At 37.1% G+C, this 22,585-nt stretch overlaps 1 protein-coding gene across 1 annotated transcript; it reads right to left on the bottom strand.

Annotated features, from left to right (window-relative positions):
- Positions 1 to 7,633: 7,633 nt before the first annotated feature.
- On the bottom strand, positions 7,634 to 21,840 carry LOC140169905 (uncharacterized). The gene is made up of 8 exons (XM_072193226.1): positions 21,565 to 21,840; positions 18,131 to 18,276; positions 15,577 to 16,109; positions 14,599 to 14,794; positions 13,551 to 13,751; positions 12,833 to 12,883; positions 11,127 to 11,248; positions 7,634 to 9,863 (listed from the first exon to the last, which is right to left on the bottom strand). Exons 1-8 carry the CDS (start codon positions 21,767 to 21,769, stop codon positions 8,666 to 8,668), a joined length of 2,652 nt encoding a protein of 883 aa, XP_072049327.1. The 5' UTR covers positions 21,770 to 21,840; the 3' UTR covers positions 7,634 to 8,665.
- Positions 21,841 to 22,585: the final 745 nt, after the last annotated feature.

The raw sequence follows: 22,585 nt of genomic DNA, 5'->3' as shown, positions 1-22,585 counted from the left end.
ATAGAATCAAAATCTTCATCATATCCTCGGATCATATCACAGATTCTCAACAATCTGTGATCATATGGACCATATTGATGTGAAAGTAGTTATCTATCATATCCTGTGTCGTTTTATGGATAAAAATGACTCAAAATGTTATTGATGAAATGGTTGCTATCATAAACATCAGTTTTGTCTTTTCAACGGGAAAAATCCGATGCAAAATAAAGTTTTTAGGGCCTAGCTATAATATGGGCATAATTTATGCATATAGTATTGAACAATGTACCCCATTTGACATGCACTTATAGATAAATAAATTGTCTTACTTTATTAATTTAATAACTTCTTTATTATAAATAAAATGACACATAACTATTTGATTCATAAAATTACATTCAACAAAATGATTGAAGAGAAAACACACAAGGCACTAGGCAGACTGTTATAGAATGGAGTATGTAAGATGCCATGTCCATAGCTTCGCAGGAGTTTCCGACTAGCAATCAACATGATCAGCACATTCAGAAAAACACAGTTTAAGAGTGAAGATTGTAGTGAGTAACCAGTCCTTTATAAATGTGCTGGCCACTATCTATTATAATATAGTAGGCTTAAATTACATTGCGAATTAATTAAGTTATTTTAAAATAAAATGTACATGTAAGTTAACTCAAACCGGCAGTGTATATATCGAAAGCAGTGAAATCGGACATTCCTAAGCGAAGATATTGAGTTCGTAAGTTCTGGTATTACAAAATTGGAAATTGAGATATCGTGGGTAAAAAGCTGAAAAGACAAAAAAACCAACGACAACAACAACAACAACAACAACAACAAAACAAACAGACCAGAACAATTTGGAGTACATGTAATGAATTAAAAGAGTTGACATGAGATTAGGAATTAATGTTTTCTGCTGTTTCAGTGTGCATGTTCTCATCGTTGATGGTTTGGTGGACTGTCATGTAGATGTAAGCGTGATCCTAAAAATGCCTTTCACATTGACCAAAACTAATTACAAGACCTCTTCTACATTGAGGCTGGCTTTCCCTTTTAAAGGGAATTTTTATTAGTATTTATTTTGAAAAAGTTTTCTCTTTGGCAAAAAGTCACGAAAGAAAAGTTGCTAAACACTGTCAGACCTAACAGAAATTTTTACTAAAGCGATAAAAAAATATTTTTCCTTGTACTTTTATTCAATTTTAACCGATTTACAGCAAGATATCTGGGTCCAGGCGAATATTCCTAATGACTTGAAACTTTTGATGGTCTAAAAGTAACTCGTCCATTGGTCTAACAGTACAGTAACTCGCTCAATAGTCTTACAGTAACTCGCCCAATGGTCTAACAGTAACTCGCCCTTAACTTACCGCCACATAACTCGCCAACTAACCATTCCCGTGCAATATTATTGCAATAATGAAGATCGTATTCGTATGTGTGTACAGGAAAGTGCAAGTTTCAACCATGAGTAACTCTGGTTTTGGACATCGTATGCCGTTAAATGATATGGAGCTAGCAGCACTGGCTTTGCTTCCCCCAAAGACTTAAAACAATCATTTTTGCCAGGTTCACATTCAAGACCTTTCCAAAAGGCACTAAGCGCGTAGGTTCAATCAAAGGTCAACACTGGTGTCAAATTTCAAACTTGCTCAAATGAATGGTTCAAAAATAAATCTCAAGGATTCAGAAAAAGTATAGATTGACCTATCTGCGACATACTATTCTTGCGTGATACGCAAAAATGTCAAAGTCCGGGTGCTCCGATTTCAACTTATGATGGTTAAAGCCATAATATGTGATTTGGTTCACAGCGAAGCCCTCAATTTTACTCGGATTTCTACTTTTTTCATAATTATAATACCCAGTGGTGTACTAAAATACCACGTAAAATACTAAGCCTGATTTAATAACAGTAAAATTTAACTTTTTATATTAAAACTGGGTCGACCCGGTTTTATTCAGAGTTCATCGATCGACTGCTTGCTAACATCTCCCGTAGATGTCACTTATGTGCACACACGTCAAGCGCGATGCTCCGTGTAGTATTACATGTTACGACCGGCGAGCGTAGTACACGCATTGTAGGCGCTGGGATGAAATCGCAACTTTCTTCGTTATACCTCATTTGTTTGGCTCGAAATTAAAAGGGGAAAATGTGATCAGTGAAAACAAACATTTAAATAGGAATCTATTCTTTATGCAAATCATACATTATTGCTTTAACTCACGATGGTTGAATTAAGGATTTCTGGTTCTCAACCCTTGTTTTGCATAATCAAGTAGCAAATTATTACGAATCATACAAGATTCAGTAGCTCAGTCCCATCATTCATGAAACAACAACGAGGAGTCCATCAGCTAAAATTCCAAAATTCTGACATGGTCTATCTTGTTCAGAATTTTCAGCAGAAATCGAGAATCCATTTTGTACTCGTGAAGAACTTAGAATTTTCTCAGTACAATGCCTCAATTCAAATATTTAGTTTTAGTTTTGGTTTTGGTTTTGGTCACATGGTTTCCTATTGTCCTGCCTTACCACTTGAATCATAAGATATCGAACTCATTGTTTCTACCTTTTTGTTGAAAACCGAACATTTGTGTCAGTCAGTTTCGGTTTTGGTTTCAGTTTCTTATAAGTGGTGTGAATCGTTAAATTATTTGATTTGAAGTTACCTACTCTAAGCATACAAAAGAAATGTTTAAATTTCGCAGTGCAATATTCACGAGGAGAGAAATCGAGCATGGTAATCTACATTGAAAGACGTGGTTTACAAAACCGAATAAACCTAGTCTAATTCACCTGTGAAAAAATATAGACCATCGAAATATTTGCATTCGACATTACAAAAGGGGCCACTATTGTAATTGTATAGGTGCTATAAACAAAATCGATTCATGTCCTTAATCCCATGTACCAGAATCGATGGAAGGCCATTATATGACCTCTAATAACCTAATGACTTTTACTGAAGCAATTTTTCCTGCAAAAAGTAGAAGATAGAGGGGGAGAAGAGATTGGTGTGTGTGGGGGGGGGAGGGGGTTCGAGGGCAAGGGGGATATGGGCCGGGAGAGAGAAAAGCAGATGAGAGAGAGCATTGGAAGTGAAAGAGAAAGGGGAGGAGAGCTCGTGATGAAGATATCGAATGTAGGGGAGGAGGAGGGGGAAGGGGTAATTTAGGGAAGAGGTGGTTATATAGGAGGGAGCCCCTCTTAAAGAGGTATGGGTTGTGCTTCCTGGGGATAATAAACTAATTCATAATCAAATCATCTCCATGCATCGTTTATGTTTCATAAAACAAACAAATCCTCCACCCTTTAATATACGCGCATGTATATGATTTCTAGGCCTAGAAATCGTGAGTGTAATATGCCACCTACCTTCGACAGAGAGCATCAACTGTCGTCCGTGGGATAGATTTCCGATATCAATCATGATAATAATAATGAATACCTGAGTGGAAGAAGGGCCCAACTCCATCAAAACTGTTTTTGAGATATTAAGAAAAAACTTTATATTTGGAAAAGTTTTATAGACAGAATGTTTTCATCTTCTGGGGACCTTTAATGCATGAACATACAGTATTACATTCATTCGAAATCATAAATGATGTTTCCATGGCAACGGTACAGGTCTTAATACGAGCTGGAGTTGGGCCCTTCTTCCACTTATATACCGCAAGTGCCAGTTCCGTAAGCAGATGTGTTATAAATAGCTACAGAAATATGGAAATTATACATAATTGCACAAGTAGAAGCATGTAATATGTTAGCAAGAAAGTTTATTTTAGTGAAAAGCAGATTTCATGAATGAACAAAAATTCCTCTTTAACCAAATATTTGTGGAAGAAGGGCCCAACTCCATGGAGTTGGGCCTTTCTTCCATGAAAACCAGGATTAAGTGTACGTGGAAGACTATTTGGAAAGTGGATTTTGGCTCATCTTTCATACACAAGGAAGAACAGTCTGCTGGCAATAAGATGCTGGGTCTAACTCATTTTTGTAAAAAATTGGAGTTGGGCCCTTCTTCCACTCAGGTATTCAATTATGTTAGCACAAAAGGCTATTGTATACTTCTGGTTATATACCCTATACTGTGTCCTCCCAGCATAATAGTGTTATGATTACAGACCAGATCAGCTCTACTTTTTAATCCCTTGATTTTTGGTTTCTGAACAAAAGAAAAACCAAAACTAAATATTTGAAATGAGGGAATGATCAAATAATCAACTCTTACCTTTCCAGCGACATTCTCCATTGGAAACCGTATTTATTCATAAGAATGAAAGATGGCGAACGTTATTTCATGCAAAACTGTAAGTTTATGACATGGGTTTTTTAGGCTTGCTTACAGAGGGGCGGGGCGTAAGTTAATAACAGTAACAGCCATGCAGAAAAGAATGAACTTAAGCGTAGCACTGGCTTCTGTGCTGTACTCTGATACCTGTATGATGATTTTCCAACTGTAGGATAGTAGCTGATAACGCTCGGTGCTCCCTTCGGTCGCTATTCGAGAGGCGTCGCGGTTTGTGGAACGGGGCTAGTTCTACTTAAGCGTACTTTAATAGTATTAGACGGGTATGAAGTATTTCACAGGGTCGTCAAAATATCCTTCCAATGAAGTGGGCGGAAATCATGGAAACGTTTTAGTTGGGCACACATTAGGTTAAAGTCCCATTCAGTGATCCCAACGAAAGTTTAAAAAATATTTAAAGTACATTTAAGCTGCTTAAAAGTGAAGGATAAGTCATTCAAATTGTCATTCTGTATTCTTGAAATAAACAAATTTCTGCTTGGTTACTGACATGTGTTAAGAGTAGAGTATTGAAGTAAATCTGTGTGTAATTTTGGTTCAATTTGATTGACAGGATTTCAAGATATGACCTTGTGAAAAATTATAAGTTTCTTTTTGAGCTCAGTTTATAATACCCAACCCATACCCAAACGAAGAAAACGGCAGTATTGAGTAAGTTGAAGTCCCATTCAAATACACGTAGCTAATTTAAAAACTGTCAGTGTGTCAATACGGATTCATGTAAATGCCTTATTTTGTCTTAAATACACGTCTTTCGGCTGAACCACTAGCAGGCAATGTTAGCACATCTATGACAATGCCAAAGGTACAAATATATGGATTTTCATGATTTTTACGACGGATGAGCAAATCCCTGAATGGGCCTTCAATACTACATTATTTTTACATCAGGTTCTCTTAAGGGATCTAAAATGAGCGTTTATTGCGTTTCGACAGTATTTTTTGTGGGACATGAGAGCACCTCAGACCTATCGAATTGCATTCTGAATACGAAGCATGTCTTTCTGATATCAAATAGTTTTCATTTTTGAAAATCACAATATAATACAAATTTTATGACAAATTATAAAAATTTGATATTTTTCAAATTTTGATATATAACAGTCCTCGAAGTAAATTATATAAATCTAATGTTATATTCTTAAAGTGTATGCAGTAGGGAGGAAAAGCCGACGGTCAATTGAAAATTTTGACCTTTCATATTGAAGATATGGATAATAAAAAAAAAAAGACCTAATTTTTTTTGTGTTTTGGGAAAAAAATCCATATCTTCAATACGAAAGGTCAAAATTTTCAATTGATCGTCGGCTTTTCATCCCACACATACACTTTAAGTATAAATCATCAGATTTATAAAGTTTACTTCAAGTACTGTTAAATATCAAAAATATCAATTTTAATGATTTGCCATAAAATGTGTATTAAATTGCGAATTTCAAAAATCAAAATTATTTGATATCAGAATGACATTCTTCGTATTCAGAATACAATTCGATATGTCTGATGTGCTCTAATGTCCCAAAATAAATACTGTCCAAACGTTCACACTCCAGCCCTTAAGATATTTTGAAATATAAAAAAATGTGGTCAAGGTCATCAAAGAAAAGTGTTAGCAAGCCTTAGACCCAACGTGATTTACACTTTTCAAATTCCAAAGTTCAATTTGAAACCCCATTTCTTTTCAATTTTGGTATTTTTAATTTTCCCGTGATATTTTTATAACAAGCCGAAGAACATCGGGTACCATAAACTTTTTTTATATAGTATTTATTCGACCATCCGCATCAGGAAATATTGTCTGTATTTGGGCCTAGGCCTATTATCATGATTATAAAACTACACTTTCATTTTCAATTTGTTATTTCGTTTTCTTTGTTGAATACCAACTATGAGAAGGACATTTGGAAAGCTCACGTAAGTGAACAAATTTAGTTGTGTGTAAAAATATTATTTTAAAAACAATGACAGAAAACTATTCTTGTAAATTCACTTTATCTGAAAATGTAAAGCGAATGCTGTTATTCTTGGGAAAGAATGATGGTATTAAACAAAACTTAATTTACATTGTATCGATGAAACCAGTTGAAGAACGAAATCAAACATTTTAATGTCATTGTTTAAGAAAAAATAATGCTCGGAATAATGTTATGCATAAACGTAATCGCGCATACCTCACGGAGCTTTAACTAATTTCGTGCAAAAACCGGTGGACCATCATCACCTACAGACCCTATTCAATAACCGGAACGGTATAACAATTGAAATGACAGGACAGATTGGTGGACAGTTTTTTGTTGTTGCTAAATTCGATAGGGTCTATGCCCTATGTTGAGAATGGACCGTCCCACTCGATTTGTGAAAAGGTCGCGAACCCTTTTGGTGGACCCAAGTAACTGTCTAAAATGAGGCAAAAGAAATGGGGTTTTAAATTGAACTTTGAAAAGTGTAAATCACGTTGGGTCTCAGGCTGTGCTAACACTTTTCTTTGATAACTTTGACCACAATTTTTTATTTTTTCAAATATCTTAAAAATACAAGAATCTAAGCTAATTGAACAGACATTCATAACCTCATTAAAAAACGCGATGCGTGCGATCCAATCATATTTTATTATTTGTGAAAACGCGAACGCAAATCGAGGTCATTAATATCTCACAATTGACCGCAAAATGCGTAATTGTTCCAATGTCGCACACAATTGACTTCTGCGTGCGCCGTATTGTGTGTCCAACGAACTGCGCGCGCGCTGGTTGCCGTATTTGGATTGCGCGCTACCATATTTGCACAGATTCTGATACGCACTTTTGTTATTGGTCGTTTTGTTTTAGCCTGATCGATTTTGGGAAAGGGAAGATGTAAAAATTGTTTATTTTTACAAACCTTTGAGGAAAATTTGGTGTTATTTTGTTAAGTTAAAAGATCAAAGTGACGAAATGAGGATGAGGTTAATAACTTTGCATCGAGTTATATGTCGGGCATTGTGAAAAATCTCAACTTTTTGCTTTGGACCTCGGAATATCCCTCGGTTCCAAAGGCAAAATGTTTAGATTTTTCACAATGCCTCCAAATAACCGATGCGCAGTTATTAACCTCTAAGTAATTCAACGATACACATGCACGAGACGTGTCTACTCGATTGGTAACTCGGTATAAAACTAGGGATCTCCGGGTTTATTATCAAAGTTTAACATTTACTGTAACTAAGAAGCACTTCAGGCCTAGTCTTTCGCACGGTATTTTAGTACACGCTTGTGCATTACAATCATGCAAAGTAGAAATTCGAGAAAAATTGAGGGCGTCACTGTGGAGCAAATCACATGGCTTTATCAAAATCACATTGCCTATATATAAAGATTTTAATGTTATCACAATTAACAATAGTCAAGTAAATTTTATTTGAAGATAAGTTCGAACAAGTTTGGCTCCATTGCCTTTAATGTTAAACGTATATAATTGCTATGCTTTAAAATACTTTAAAAAGGGGTCGGTCACCTGCAGAGTATTTTTGTGGGGCCTGAGAGCACATCAGACATACCAAATTGTATTCTGAATACGAAGAATTCCAAGTATTAAATTCGCGATACAATGCAAATTATATGGCAAATTTAACACGTCCTCGCAGCTCGAAGTATATAAAGTTTATAAACCTAATGATGGGTACTTAAAGTGTATGTAGCTGGGAGGAAAAGCCGTCCATCATATAAAAATTTGGACCTTTTGTATTCAAGATAACATTTTCCCCCCAAAGACATACAATTTTTTAAGTCTTTGGGGGGAAATGTATATCTTCAATTCGCCGTCGAAGTGATGATGTAACAGGATTAACTACTATAGCAATAGATGACCGTCGACCGACCTCTTAACAATTATTTGTAAATGCATCATTTGCATAAACATTACCTTAATCTTATGGTAACACATGGTTTTAATTATCTCTACTACTCCACCCCGTATACAGATCCTGATTTTCACTTGCCCGACAAGTATTCCTCATATGCCCGTGTTTATTTGCTATTTGTTGTTGTTGTTTTCTGTATTTGGAGTGAATATAGCATATTTTCTGATGTTTGCACCCCCATATTACTTTCTCTTCTATGTCCTCTCCGTACAAATCTCTGGTACCGCTACTAACGTTGCAGAGTACCGATTGCCCAATTTCTTACCAAATGTCATAAAATCGTCATGTATATCTCATATGGTATGCCCATGGATTTCAAATAAGTAGTTTCATCTTATATTATTGTTAGTGTGCAAAATTATTACACAGTGTATCTTCGGATTGTTGTATAATATCAAATATTTTCATCTATTCAAATAATGTCCTCTCTTACAACATATGTATCTTTTGTTTTTCATATTTTGAACTACTTCATTGCAAACCACATTCTTGATTCCTGCGCTAGGTTTCTTTTCCCTTCTTTAATGGTTTCTTTTTGATTCGTAGCTATATTTGCTTCCTTTTCATGGTCTAATTCTGAGCCATTGTTGCTGCCCTGTTTTGACGATATGCCGCTACCATTCTGTATGTTCGCTTGGCCAGTCGTCGACAAATCCATCTTAGCAGGTTCTTTGTCGCTACCGATCAGTTTCGAGAAAATCCCAGTGGTGCTCTGCGTGTCTGCTGCAGATAATATGCTTTTATCACTATCGGTATGCGACTCATTCTTAGGGGACTTGTCACTTTGTTTTACAGTCTCGTTTTCTATACTCGACTGGGTGGGTTCATCTAGAATAACATATTCCTCACTTACACTATAAGTACTATTCCTTTTTGACTCCTTACCGCCGTTATTCTGTTTATGATAATCTACTTGTCCCTCGGAAGAGACATCTTTCTGCGTGGCACCATCTGGCAGGTCTTCAATTTTCACTTGAAAGTTTTTCTCAGATTCATAACCACTTAACAAATTAGGAGGTGAGAAACCCTTTCTTTCAAGTTCGTGAACTTCTTTCTTTGTCATCGATATGTTCTCATTGGCAGTACCAAACTCAATCTCTCCATTCGTTCTGCCATTTTTCTCATGAACATTTTTCCGGGATTCAGGATTGCTTCCCAAATGTAGAAGTGACAACATACGGTTAGTAAAACTTCCTTTATCAGACAAATCAACGTCCTCTGTCTTGTCTAAACTCTCCGTTTTAACTAGAGCCTCCTCTGTACTGCTTTTTGCACCGACACTGCTATTACTGTCTCCAGTGTGAGACTTTGCAGATTCCTTGGGATAAAACGAGCTAAACAAACCTTCATTACTGTCTCCAGTGTAAGACTTTGCAGATTCCTTGGGATAAAACGAGCTAAAGAAACCTTCATCCTTGGTAGCATTCAACTCGAATTCTTCAACTTCCTTTACATGCTTTAGAATGTTGTCTTTGTGGGTCAGTACAGATGTTTTGAAATCATGTACGGTATTCTTGAAAATTGTGTCAACGTTATCGTGAATATCCCCAGTCTTGTTGAGAACTGTTTTTGCTCTTGTTGATGTATCTCGTATGGTATGTCCGTCAACGGTAGTTTTGTTGATGCTATGGTTGGTTTCAAATATCCTTTGGAAAAGCTCAAGTCTGTAGAAGCAAAATTAAGATTAAAATATGATAATAATATTCTTCAGTAGCAATGTTGTTACAATCATTTATTTAGTATTAGTCTATTGTATTATATTGTTATGAATTATTCATTTATATAGGTAAAGCATTTTCATTTCATTTCATTTCATTTATTATTTTTCACTCATCAAATAGCAAAAATCTAGAATACATTTCCACCCTGATGTGGCAGTGACGTCAAAGCGTTGAGGCGTCTGTTTCACGCATGCATCTAAGCGGGCGTCTTTAAAAGCGCGTGTGTGTGTGATTTGTAGCTGCGCCCAGTGAAATGCGTACTGACATCACTGCCACATCAAGGTGGAAAATGCTTTAGTACTGATAAAATAAGGGCGTGGGTGGCTTTGCCACAGGGGTAAGTGATGGAAGTGCCGTAGTTGTAGTTGGCTCTTCTGGAGGTTTGTGGGAGTCTATTGTCACTTGATTTTTTTTTTCATTTTCCTTCACTACCTTCCTTTATCCTTTCTTAAGCTTGATGTATACTCCACTTCGCGGCCGTCAGTTTTATGACTGAAATTTTACTCGCTTCGCTTAGTGTTGGATTTGATTCAGCTGGGAGTGCAAGAATTCCCAATATTGTATGATTATAAGCGTAATGATTACAGATACAGCTGAGACACGATTTAGCATGTTTAGGGGAAGTAAAAAATGAGGAAAAAATCCTCACTTTTTTCCTCACTTTGTCGCCCTCTTGCGGTCAGCCACTGTACGTGCTAGTGCTTGTGTATTTGCCCGGATGTTACGGCCATTCCTTAAAAATCTCGCGGATGTCAACAACATCCATTTTAGATCTGTATTTTAGATCTGTACTGCTCATAATTGCTTTAAACTCAAGGCAAAGACAAACACCACTGACACGTTTATTCATAAAGCAAAGTATGACGTTATTTTTTACTTATATGGCTGTACTATCAACTGATATTGGGCTCTTCCACTTAAAGTCCACACTCCTCTGAGAAATATTTTGGAATATCTCATTTCAAATGGATGAGCACATTAGGATGCTACATTTGAATTGCATACACCTTCTGAGAAAGCTTCAACCTGAATCTTTCACAGAGGAAGGGTGAGTGTTAAATAGAGTTGGCTGATCCAATATTTCCATTTGAAATTCGTCATCCTCCTGTGGAAGATGTTTTCAAAATCCTCCACAGAGGGAATGTAGTCTTCAAATGGAATAACCTAATATACCCAAAATAATTATGTTGAGAAATGTCATCTTACTTGAGAGATTGAAGCTCATTCTTCAGCACAAGTATATCAGTGATATTTACTTCAGCATTAGCGCTTTCTCCATCCTTCGTCTTATCCGTAACATATCGCGCCACAAGTTTATTAATAACACGCTGTTTAAAACATGTATAGAAAAACAAACTGACATTAATATAGTTATGGTGCGTGAGTCAAAGGTGAGATTTTGTTGTTAAGGTTGGTCTGAACCCTGGAATTATGGAAACTTTCGGGCCTCATAACTGCTAAATTGTTGGTGTAATGTATATAAAAGTATACATATTTAGAATGGCAAAGACTTGATCAATTCATCTGTGAGGTCAAATATGGGCCAAAATCCCTAAAATAACGGTGTTTGGTCCAATTTCTTTTCGTTAAACGTAACAAAAAAATTCATGGGCCAATTTTTTTTTAAATTTTTATAAATTAGATAAAAATATCTAGGAGCCGTTTTTTTATATATTTTTTTGAATTTTTGAAAATGAGCATTTTGGCCCAAATTTGACCTCACAGATGAACTTATCAAGTCTTTGCCATTCTAAATATGTATACTTTTATATACTTTAGACCAACAATTTAGCACTTACGAGGCCCGAAAGTTGCCATAATTCCATGGTTCAGACCATCCTTAACGTAGAAAATTACCTCAAAATATCTCACCATTTCAAGGAGGTTTTACGTTTAAATTTAGTGTCAAAAGTCATGCAAACTGTTAATGTAAATTAGGCACTAGGTTTAGTTTGCGCCAATAACGTTATCGGTGCCCCGGTAGGTACCGATGGCTCCTTCTATCGTACCCTGGAGATGCAATGCATTGTATCAAGGTAATGAGCGTTTGCTTAGTGCTATAACTTTCTATTGAAAGACAAAAACATAGCACTATACAAATGTTCAGAGTACCATAGAAAGATCCATCGGTATTTATAAACGTCCAGGCAAAAATTTAGGCATGAGTCATGCCCATGAACATGCCAAGATCTTGCCATGAACATGCCAAGAACATGCCCTATTTTCGCTAGCAACGGGCATGAATTTTCGTGAATTTGGGAATTTTTGATGGGTTGTTCATGCTCACACATGAAAATTCATGCACTTGCATGATTTTGTTTTTGTCATGCGTTTAGTCAGAGCCTTGATAAATTCAGGGCATGTTCATTGGTAACTCATGGCATGAATCGCGATCAATGTCAAATTCTCTCTACTTCCATGCCCATCATTTCCTTATTCATGGGTAACTCATAGCATGAATCACGGTCAATGTCAAATTTTCTCTACTTCCATGGCCATTAATCTTTATTCAAGGGCGTGAATTGAAATTGTAATGGGTTCAAAATTAACCACCCATGAAACCTTGATAAGAATCAGAATGTCTTGCCATGTTCATCCCGAACATGCATAGCAACCAGTAGCAAATTTTGGGAATACCCATGAATTTGTTTTTGCCTGGGCGTGGTGCTTTAGTTGCTGGACTGCTAACACCGAAACATTTTGAGTACATTTCTAAGGAATTTCTGAATTATTGGAAGTGTTAAAACTCACTACGATAGTCAACTGTAAAACGTTCCCGTGCGTGGAAATTCGGAAACTTATGACAGCTATCGTGGTTTGCAGAGAAAATAGAGACACAATGTTCACTCTGCGTATGGGAGTGTACGGGAGTCGGTCTGCGGGCGGGAGTGTTTATATTTTGTGAGCTTTACCTTATACTGCGACTTGTTGTCCGCATTTTTCCGTTTGCTTCGATTTTCCATCTGGAATAAAGACAAAACATAAGCTAACATATAATATGTTTGTTACAAAGGTAATCGTGCTAGGATTGAGAAAGTGCCACCCCATCATTTTTTTTTTATTAAGAATTAGTCTCCATTTTGTTTCATAACCACTAAGGTATGTGACATCTTTTGTTTTGGTTATCGCCGTCGCTTATTAGAGTATAATCAGTGATAAAATACTTGCTCAAATAGCACTATGTGCAAATTTTGTGACAAAATTGTGTTATCTTCTTTTTTAGCATATATAGTTCCAATTTTAGCCTTCTCTAGTACTCATCGCCATAGACTTTGCATTTAAATGGAAAGGTCCATAAGAAATAACAACAAAATTTGATATTGTTATTTGAAATATACACCCTTTGTGACAGACTTAATATACAGTTTTTAAGTTCTGTAGTGAATAACCAATGCTGGCCTTATCGGCCTTTCGATCATCTCCTCCATAATTATCTTTGTATTATTTTATGTTTCTATGTGAAATTTCAATGTATTTTGATGGGTTTTTTTTGATGGAAATGTTAAGTTACTCTTACAAAAAGAAACGTTTAGTCTATCGAAATGTTGTGTTATTAATTTACTCGTATATATTTTGTGAATTGTCCCGATAATGTCGGGTGTCGTGTCACGCAGACTTGCCCCATTTTACCTCAATCTTGTCATCGTCGGAATTAGTATCGTCCTCGCCACGTCGGCATTTCTTTCTCGAACGTCGACACCTGTCTATGAACTTTTTGATACTCTCTGTTGATGGTAACAAATTAAACGGAGGTGGAATAACGTCATCATCCAGTAGAATGTTCATCCACATTACGGTAGAGTGAAACTTCCATTCCGTATCGGCGTTTTCCTGTTCAAAATGTAAAAAAGGATTTATTTTCTATAGCTTCTCCAAAGCTACTAGAACTTTTTTACACACAATATGTACAGGATAGAAAAACCCACCGTCCCGCTTCATTTCATGACAACGGTTTGACGCTTACAGCCGGGGCTACAGTGGGCTCACATCCGGGGTTACTCTGTCCTCACAGCCGGGTTTCACTGGCCTTACATCCGATGTTACACTGGCCTCACAGCCGGAGTTACCCTGGCCTTACAGCCGGTGTTGCACTGGCCTTACAGCCGTGGTTACACTGGCCTTACAGTCGGGTTACACTAGCCTTACAGCCGGGGCTACCACTCACTGGCCTTACAGCCGGGCTTACACTGGCCTCATAGCCAGGGGGTTACACTGGCCTTACAGCCGAGGTTACATTGGCCTTACAGCCAGGATTTCGCTGGCCTTACAGTCGGGGTACACTGGCCTCACATCCGTGGTTACACTGGCATTACATTCGATGTTACATTTGGTTTGGTGCAAATCATCCAATATATGGGGTCAATGAAGAAATCAATTCGAGGTAAACCGAGGTCAAAGGTCATACCGAGATCAAGTATTTAGTAACCAAAAAACCGTTTTTAACCATATTTTTAGTACTGTTTTTCGTACTGCCAATTTCACAATCTCCCATTCTCCCGTATGAATTTGGCGAGATTTGGTGGAGCCTTTCAATGGACATAAAAACTCACATACATACATTGATACCTACTCGTACAAATTTTCCGAATCCTATTTATATAGTAAGATACCATCAACCATGTTTGTGACTTCAATCCTCCCTCCAGGTTTGAAAATGAATCCTAACATGTCCACTTACCTCAACGTTGTTGTACGCTTCACTCATAACGGCAATTAGTGCATTCAGCAGTACGATAACTATCAGGATATAAAACGCTGCATACAAAACTAAACCAGTTTTTTCAATAACAACGGCTTGGTTGCTTAAGAACAGTGGATCTTGAGATTCAAACCCCAATGCCGACCAAAACAAGTAGAGAACACCAAAGAATAGACTGAGGGAAAAAAGAAATACAAAATTGAATTATTGTAACAGTTGCTCACCCGACCTAACCCATGATATGCTATTCCAGTTGAAATCCATACATCCCTATGAAAGACATGACCTTAATTTCTACTGAATAGGTATCACAAATCGTAACATCTGATATACCGTAAAACCTCTTCTACAAGCATATAGAGTGCTTCTGATGAAAGCTAAATTAATCCCGGTGCCATTATGGAGTTTGAGTAAATAAATGACAGATTCAAGCATATACGAACAAGTATTATTGTAAGACCAATATTTTGTATTGGCATATTTACGCTAGTTTCGTATGAACTTAGCTATATATGCTTATAGACGAGGTTTTACCATATCAGATGTTACGATTTGTGATACCTATTCAGATGTTACGATTTGTGATACCTATTCAGATGTTACGATTTGTGATACCTATATAATTATTCATATATTTTTTATGTATCGGATGATTCAGGTTTTACACAAAACAAATATGTTTCATCGGAAATCCTCCCACCCAGCTATTTCTAAAAGGTTTGTAATCAGCCTTATTTAGCCTATGGATTAAATTAGCGTTATTTTATTTGATTTTATTCTAAAAAATTTCATATAGGCGTGCTGAGGTGTAGCCTATGTATATATTTCCAATCGAATTGCCTGAATGGATGACTCCGTTTTAAGACTACACCCCCTGTGTGAAAGATTAAGGTCTTCCATCAGAGGTGTATGGATTTCAAAATGATTTAGCCCATTACCTGTCGGACAAGTGCTTACTTTGAGAATCTGCTGTCCTCACATTCCACACTTGAATCTGCAGCGCAACTGAGTGACTGCACCTTGTCGTAATAAGAAAACATATATGTCAAACCCACAGCGAATGAAAACAAGATAATTCCCAAAACCAGGAAGAAATTAGCAGTCTGCGAAACCATGCTTCCCAAAGATATCTGGAATGGTCCAATGACATCACTGACTACGACGTATTGAAGCATGCGCAGAAAGGATATGACTGTGGACATGGCAAACATGGCGGATGCGAGAAGTTTGGGATGCCACCACTCGTATGCTAAGAATGTTAAATACTCTGGATGCGTGACAGTAAAGTCCGGTCCGTCGTCTCTGCCATTTACATTGCCTCGGGGTTTTGAAGCCCTTGCAACACGATGCAAAATCGGCAAGTCCATCGCAGTATGTCCTTCACCTAATGGATGTCCCGAATCAAGATAAGTAGGCCTACTTCGGTATGGTTGCGAATACATGAAACTTGTGTCTCGTTTGACTTCTGATGTGACATCTCCCGACGTTTCCTACATGCAAGAAATAACATCAAATGGATATTAATAAAGATGTATTGAGCTATAACGCAACAACTGCTGTAATTTTACGTTAGCGGTCGATCACGGTTGTTTGATGTATATATAATTGGCTTCATTATTAACTAAATGCAAGCTATAGATGGCGCTATTTATCCTAAATCATATTTCTTAATTTGCAAGGGGTAGGTGATCAATACTGCCTTTAAAACAATAGGCAAAGCACAAGCAGCAAAGAAATTTTACAAACATATTTCATCAAAAAATTAAAGAATTGGTTGTATTGAAAGCTTGAAAGAGTAATTTTCAGTAACTAAATAGCGCCACCAATTTTGTCATAAATAAATAGATACATTTTATATCCAAAAAGCTTTAAAAAAAGTCTGTAAAAGTGAATAATTTTGTAAAAGAGGAGCAATTTAAAGTTGAAAATGACTCAAAAGCATCAGTATACATATTAGCATGATATCGCTTAAAAGCTGTTTAAGCCTAAAATTGGGTTGTACATGTTTTGTTTGAAAAACTAATAAATGATCACATCAAACAGCCGTGCAATAGTATGAAGGTTCATTGGTCCGAAACCCCAATAATAATCCTTAACCTAACCCTAAACTGCACCAAAAAAACCAACATGTAATCCAAACCCTAATCTTAACCCTAATCATAACTCTTGCCCAAAGCTAACATATCTGCACCTTCTGGGAGTTAAGTCAGTCAAATAGCTATTGCAATAGTCTTTACTTTAATAACTTATTAGTCTGGTCTTGTCTTAAGGTCACAGAACTTATTCACGCATTACTTTTTAAAACTTAGCAGCTGACCAGGTAGCAAGCTGGATTGAAAGGTGGCTTAGTATGAAACGTTTAGGGAGTGTTCAGAAATACTTTGGTGGGGGGGCTGGTAAAAGGAGGGGCCAAAAAAGTTTTGGACCTTAAAAAGGGGACCAAAAGTTTTAGGTGGTAGGAAATGGGGGGGCCAAAAAAGTTTTCCTCTTCAAAACCCAAAATTTCCACGCGCTTCGCGCGCATTGAGGCCCTCTATATCACTTTCAACATGGCCAAGTTTTGGGTTTTCAGTGCTTTTGTTTGAAAAAAATGATGGCACTTAGCACGTCTATTAATTAAAATAACATTAAAGATGATCTGCAACATCTGGGTTGGTCTAAGAAATACTGGCACTTTTTATCATAGAATTTTATATCTCTTCAAAGTAGGCTACAAATATGATTATGTACCAATCTGATCAAAATACCACTAAATCAAGAAAATATTGCAAATAAATTGGATTTCTTTGCACGTAAACTGCACACTTCAGTTTACTATTTCTCATTGCAAAATTATTTTGTATATATGGGCCCATGGGTAGATTTACCAAAGGGCAGAGTGGGCACAGGCCCAGGTACCACGGTCTTTGGGGCCAAAACTGATACCTGTGTACATTTGCGTGACCAAATTAATCTCATATTTGACCATTTTAGCTTTTTGCATAAATTAGTTCCAATTTTAACAATATTATTTGACCATTCAAGCTTCAACATGGCCAAATTTTTTGCGTGGTTCGCGCGCGCATTTGTACTATCGTAATAGCCACGGATCCTGGGCACGGATCCAAATTATGCTGATGTGCCTAATAAATCCTCTATTTCATTTATCCCTGTAAAATCAGATAAACACCCTGATTTGGAAAAAATCTAAATTAAGTATAAAATTAAAATTTCCTTGTGCTTGTATTTCATGCGCAATTGTCGCAACGGGAATGTTTTTTTTGCAAACATTTGCCTCCCTGTGACCCAGATACCACACCACTGGAAACAACACTATTAAGTATGTTTGTTATACAATAATGGGGGGGGTCAAAAAGTTTTGTCTGTCAAAAGAGGGGGGTCAAAAAAGTTTAGCGGTCCATCAAGGGGGGGGGGGGGCAAAAACGTTTTCGAACGAAAAATTGGAGGAAGACCAGCCCCCCTACCAAAGTATTAATGAACACTCCCTTATATAGGACAACGAAGGACTTACGTAGTGGTACATAATAACGGTAGCAGTGTCGAAGGCAATCCCGAGAACAAAGAATAAGACCAGTAACATGTCTCTCCAATGACTGAGCTGTTTCATCGTCGATGCTCCATGACTATAAACAAGTTTGATTTCTCGCCACGCTATCCCTGCAATGATTCATTATAGGATGTAGTTTAGCAAGAAAATATTTATATCAACCAGTAAGTTTGGTTTGAAAGGCACACAAAGAAACTCGGCAGTTATAGTCATCCTTGCTGCTGTTCAACAACCTGATAATTCTTAAATATGCATTTTGTTAATTGGAATTTGCTTTCTCTTTTGACACTCTGTTCGTGAAAATCAAGCAAGAATTATAAACCAAGATATGCGCCTCCAAACCCTCAAACCCAAAATCAAAAGTTGCAATTTTAACGATTCAATTGTGCCTGTTACATTACGTGCTTTATTGATTGGCTAGTGGTGCTTGTGTGCAATTCAACGATGCGTTCACATTGAAAACAGTTGAAATTGCAACTTTTGATTTTTGGGTTTTTACGGTTTGGAAGCGCATATCTTGGTCAATTCTTGTTCGATTTTCACGAACATGGTGTCAAATGAGAAAGCAAAGTTCAATTAACAAAATGTATATTTTAGAATATCAGAAAATTAACTGGTTGTTGAAAAGCAAGGATGACTATAACTGACGAGTTTCTTTTTGTGTCTGGTCTAGCGAAATGAATTCATTTTAAGTATGTTTTCGCACAAGAAAGCGAAAATTTCCAATTTTGTATTGCCTTTGTCATCTCAAATACTCCTGTTACTGGTAAGCTTTCAGTTTGCTCGTCTTTTGATGTATGTTAGGTTGTAATCAGTTATCATTTTCAAAGTTCCTGTGTGTAGGACTAATCTTTTAGTAAGAGGATTCGTCCATTTTCATGAATGTCTCTATATTTTTACCGTTTCCGGTGTACCGAATCTTTCCAGTGTACCTGGGCGTCAATTCCAGGGGGACATGGGACATGCCCCCCCTCTACCTTTCGGCAAAATTACCATTTTTTTGGTTCTTTTCAGACACTTTTTGACAATTTAGGCCGATCCACCCTACCCCCCAGACACACACACACACACATTTCAAGCGGGATTGGCGCTTAGGCTGCGTTCACATAGAAGTATACGGTATACGGTATTCGCTATACGAAATACGCTCATTCGATCAGGCTGAGTTCATATAGGCGTATACTATGTGAACTCAGCCTGATCGAATGAGCGTATTTCGTATAGTGAATAGCGAGTAGGTCAGTTTACCAATTTTCTTCGTCTAATTAAATGCTTGTAACTTTACTTCTTGAGGTCACATTGCATTCATTGAGGTGTCATAATGTGCAGAATTATATAGTGCATCTATTAAAACAAATGAATTTACCCACATATGGTTTAGGTTTTTAAAATTAGGATGGTATACGCTGCACTAATATCGAACACGCACGATTCCCACTATACTATACTATACGCACTACGCAGGTATACGGCCTTTTCGAATAGCTCTTATGTGACCCGGTACTATGAAATTACCTTGCTCGATTTAAGCTATACGCGTGCACCTCCAAAACGTGCATCGTATACCCGAATAGTATACTTCTATGCGATCGTAGCTTTATGTGACCCGGTACTATGAAATTGCCTTGCTCGATTTGAGCTATACGCGTGCACCTGCAAAACGTGCACCGTATACCCGAATAGTATACTTCTATGTGAACGCAGCCTTATGCCAGTGTATACCTTAATTTATGATTCCGAGGCCATCTACAGAACTGTGGAAAAGGTATTATCAGAGAAGGTGTAATAAAGAGGAGGTTGATCAAGCTATCCTCAAACAAAATATGTGTGAGACCGCTCACTCAAAGTAAATGATGAATCACCCTATTTGGCTGCTTTACAATAGATCACTTGGCATGTGACGTCATTGCCCGGCAGTATGCACGCGAATTATGACAATTTCCATTGTTCTTTGCCCTGCAGTGTGCGTACGCATCGTAGTTTGCTAAGGGCACGTGCATTTTAAATCGCCCGCCACATTTCATATAGTACAAGAAAGCCATTGAACAGTGTAGCGGCTCGTTCAAGCATATCGATAAACGAGTCCCTCGCCTTTGTTGATAAACAGTGATGTCAAGTGGTCTATAGAATACCACAATAGGGTTTGAACCCGGGATGGGTGTGATACACAAGTTGCAGCTAACTGCTTTTAGGGATAGGTCAGTGTGTGCATGTCATCATGCCATACACACCATGCATGCAGACCCTGTCATCTTGTCAGATTTCAGATAAAATATGACTGAAGTTCCATGGCAAATTATAATTTTTGCTACTTGTTGCCACTATCAGACTGTTATTTATGATAAAGAATGTTATCAATTATCAGAATATCTTTATTAGGTTGGCAGGAAATGACAGGAAAATACATAAAATAATAAAATAGAAATGATCAACAATCATCACCTCTCTAAAAAATCCTAAAAATTTCTTCTTTAGAAATTTATATATTTACAAAAATCGGTGGATTTGGGGGGAAATTTTACAGCACTCGATTTCTTTCTTGTATTATCCACATGTGGTATCCCATCCAAGCAGCAGGTCCTTAACACACGCGTTTCATACTTTTTAACAAATTCTCTATAGAAACATTGGAAATATTTTCAATTCTGAAGTGAAAATTGGTCAACCATGGGCGGTCACACACATAACATCATTGGATATTTCAAGTGGATGTCAAACTACTTGAGAATAAAGGACTATGAATAGATGCGACAGGATTACCTACGGGATTATCTCAAGGATATAATTCCGTTGACCCTCCTCTTTATTACATCTTCTCTGGTATTATCTTAGGAGATATTCCAATGTGTCATTAAACAATCTTTGGAGAAGTAACCATATTCAGACCTGAAGTTTCAACAGTTGAGGCAGAACTTTTTTGAATGACCCACGTATGTCTTTCAAGCTTCTGTCTACGCCGTAGAAGTGACGTCATAATCGGATTAACTACCATAGCAATAGATGAATACAATTTTGAATAGACCGCCCTGCACTACAAGCAGATTGCACTAATCACCTGTGTATGTTAGCAAACATAGATTGAATACAATACCGCTCTTTTCAAAGATACTTATATCATCTTTCTTTAACATCTATGGTTCAATGCATCGGTACCGCGTGAACGTTGTAGTGCAGGGCGGTATAGTTAAAATTGTATTCATCTATTGCTATGGTAGTTAATCCGATTAATTACGTCACTTCTACGGCGTATTCTAATAAAATGCACATAATGCACTGCTGACAAACTGCAAATGACGGTAAATCGTGGTAATGTTGAACACCATAGGCCTACATGCGACTTCATTTAATCGACTATTACCGTATCTTTGACAGTCCAAATGATTCACATATTTTCTTACCAAGAACCCATACAAGCAATAAAGCGTGTGTTGGACGACTTTGAATGACATGCAATGTGAGGAACCCATCCGTCAACGTGGTATCAACAATCAGCAGAATGATAAAGAACAGGTCTGAGGCAAACTTCAATACAAACTTACTGTACCTAAAAGAAAGAACAAAGAACAGAACTATATGTGATCCGTTCCCACAAACTCGAAACATAAACGTTGAACTTTATATTATTAATTTAAGCCTCGTCCTATACCAAGCCAATATTGGGCAACACGTCTTATGTACCAAAAGTGGTGTGCCCCCCCCCCCCCATGATTTTCTACAAATAGATGAAGTAATGTATGCTTATATTCCATACAATGCAATATGAAAGGTATGTTCTCCTCTTTCAGTTGATACCAATATAATATAAGTACTATCGTCATTATCGTCGCAAGCTTTCAAAAGATCGCTTTTATACGTACGTGATAGTATAAGTAGGCCAAATTCATCGGGCTTTGACTTAGAATGTAAGGAGATTCTAACTTACACAAGATAGTTTTAAATGATTTTTTTTTTTCAATGTTATTAATACAATTTCATTATAGAGCACTTTGTAATATGTCTAGCACTCACCCCTTACCATTCCACTTTGATAACATATCCTCGAGTTGTCAAATGTCTAACGTTAAAACATTGTAAAATGACCCCAAAGGATGGTCCTAAAATTACCTAAAGTGTTTGGTCACTTTGTTTAGCGTTTGGTGCTACTATAGACCGAACCGTTACTGTGGGTGGTTTTAAGTATTCATGTATTCGTCAAATTCAGGAAATACCATTCCAATGATAATGACGAACAGAAAGAAGGATAAATCGAGGGCTTAGAGCCAGAAGTAGCAATGTCTACAATTACATGTTACTCATTTCGGCAACAAATGGGTGGTTAATTCTGCCCTCCATAATAAATGCAAGTAACTTTGGGGTATATGCATGGTCACTGAAACAGTTAGCATGGTTAGTTAGACGCAAGTGGCCACGTACATACCC

The sequence above is a fragment of the Amphiura filiformis genome, chromosome 14, assembly GCF_039555335.1.
Source record: "Amphiura filiformis chromosome 14, Afil_fr2py, whole genome shotgun sequence".
Lineage (NCBI taxonomy): Eukaryota > Metazoa > Echinodermata > Ophiuroidea > Amphilepidida > Amphiuridae > Amphiura > Amphiura filiformis.
Note: the sequence above shows the minus strand (reverse complement) of the source record. Positions and strands in the feature narration are given on the sequence as shown.

Coding starts and splice junctions, on each gene's coding strand:
- LOC140169905 (XM_072193226.1), bottom strand. CDS start 21,769: ATGTTTCGAGTTTGTGGGAACGGATCACATATAGTTCTGTTCTTTGTT. Junction 18,277..21,564: donor ATTGCTTGTATGGGTTCTTG/GTAAGAAAATAT, acceptor GAATCATTGCAG/GGATAGCGTGGCGAGAAATC. Junction 13,752..14,598: donor AAGCGTACAACAACGTTGAG/GTAAGTGGACAT, acceptor CATTTTGAACAG/GAAAACGCCGATACGGAATG.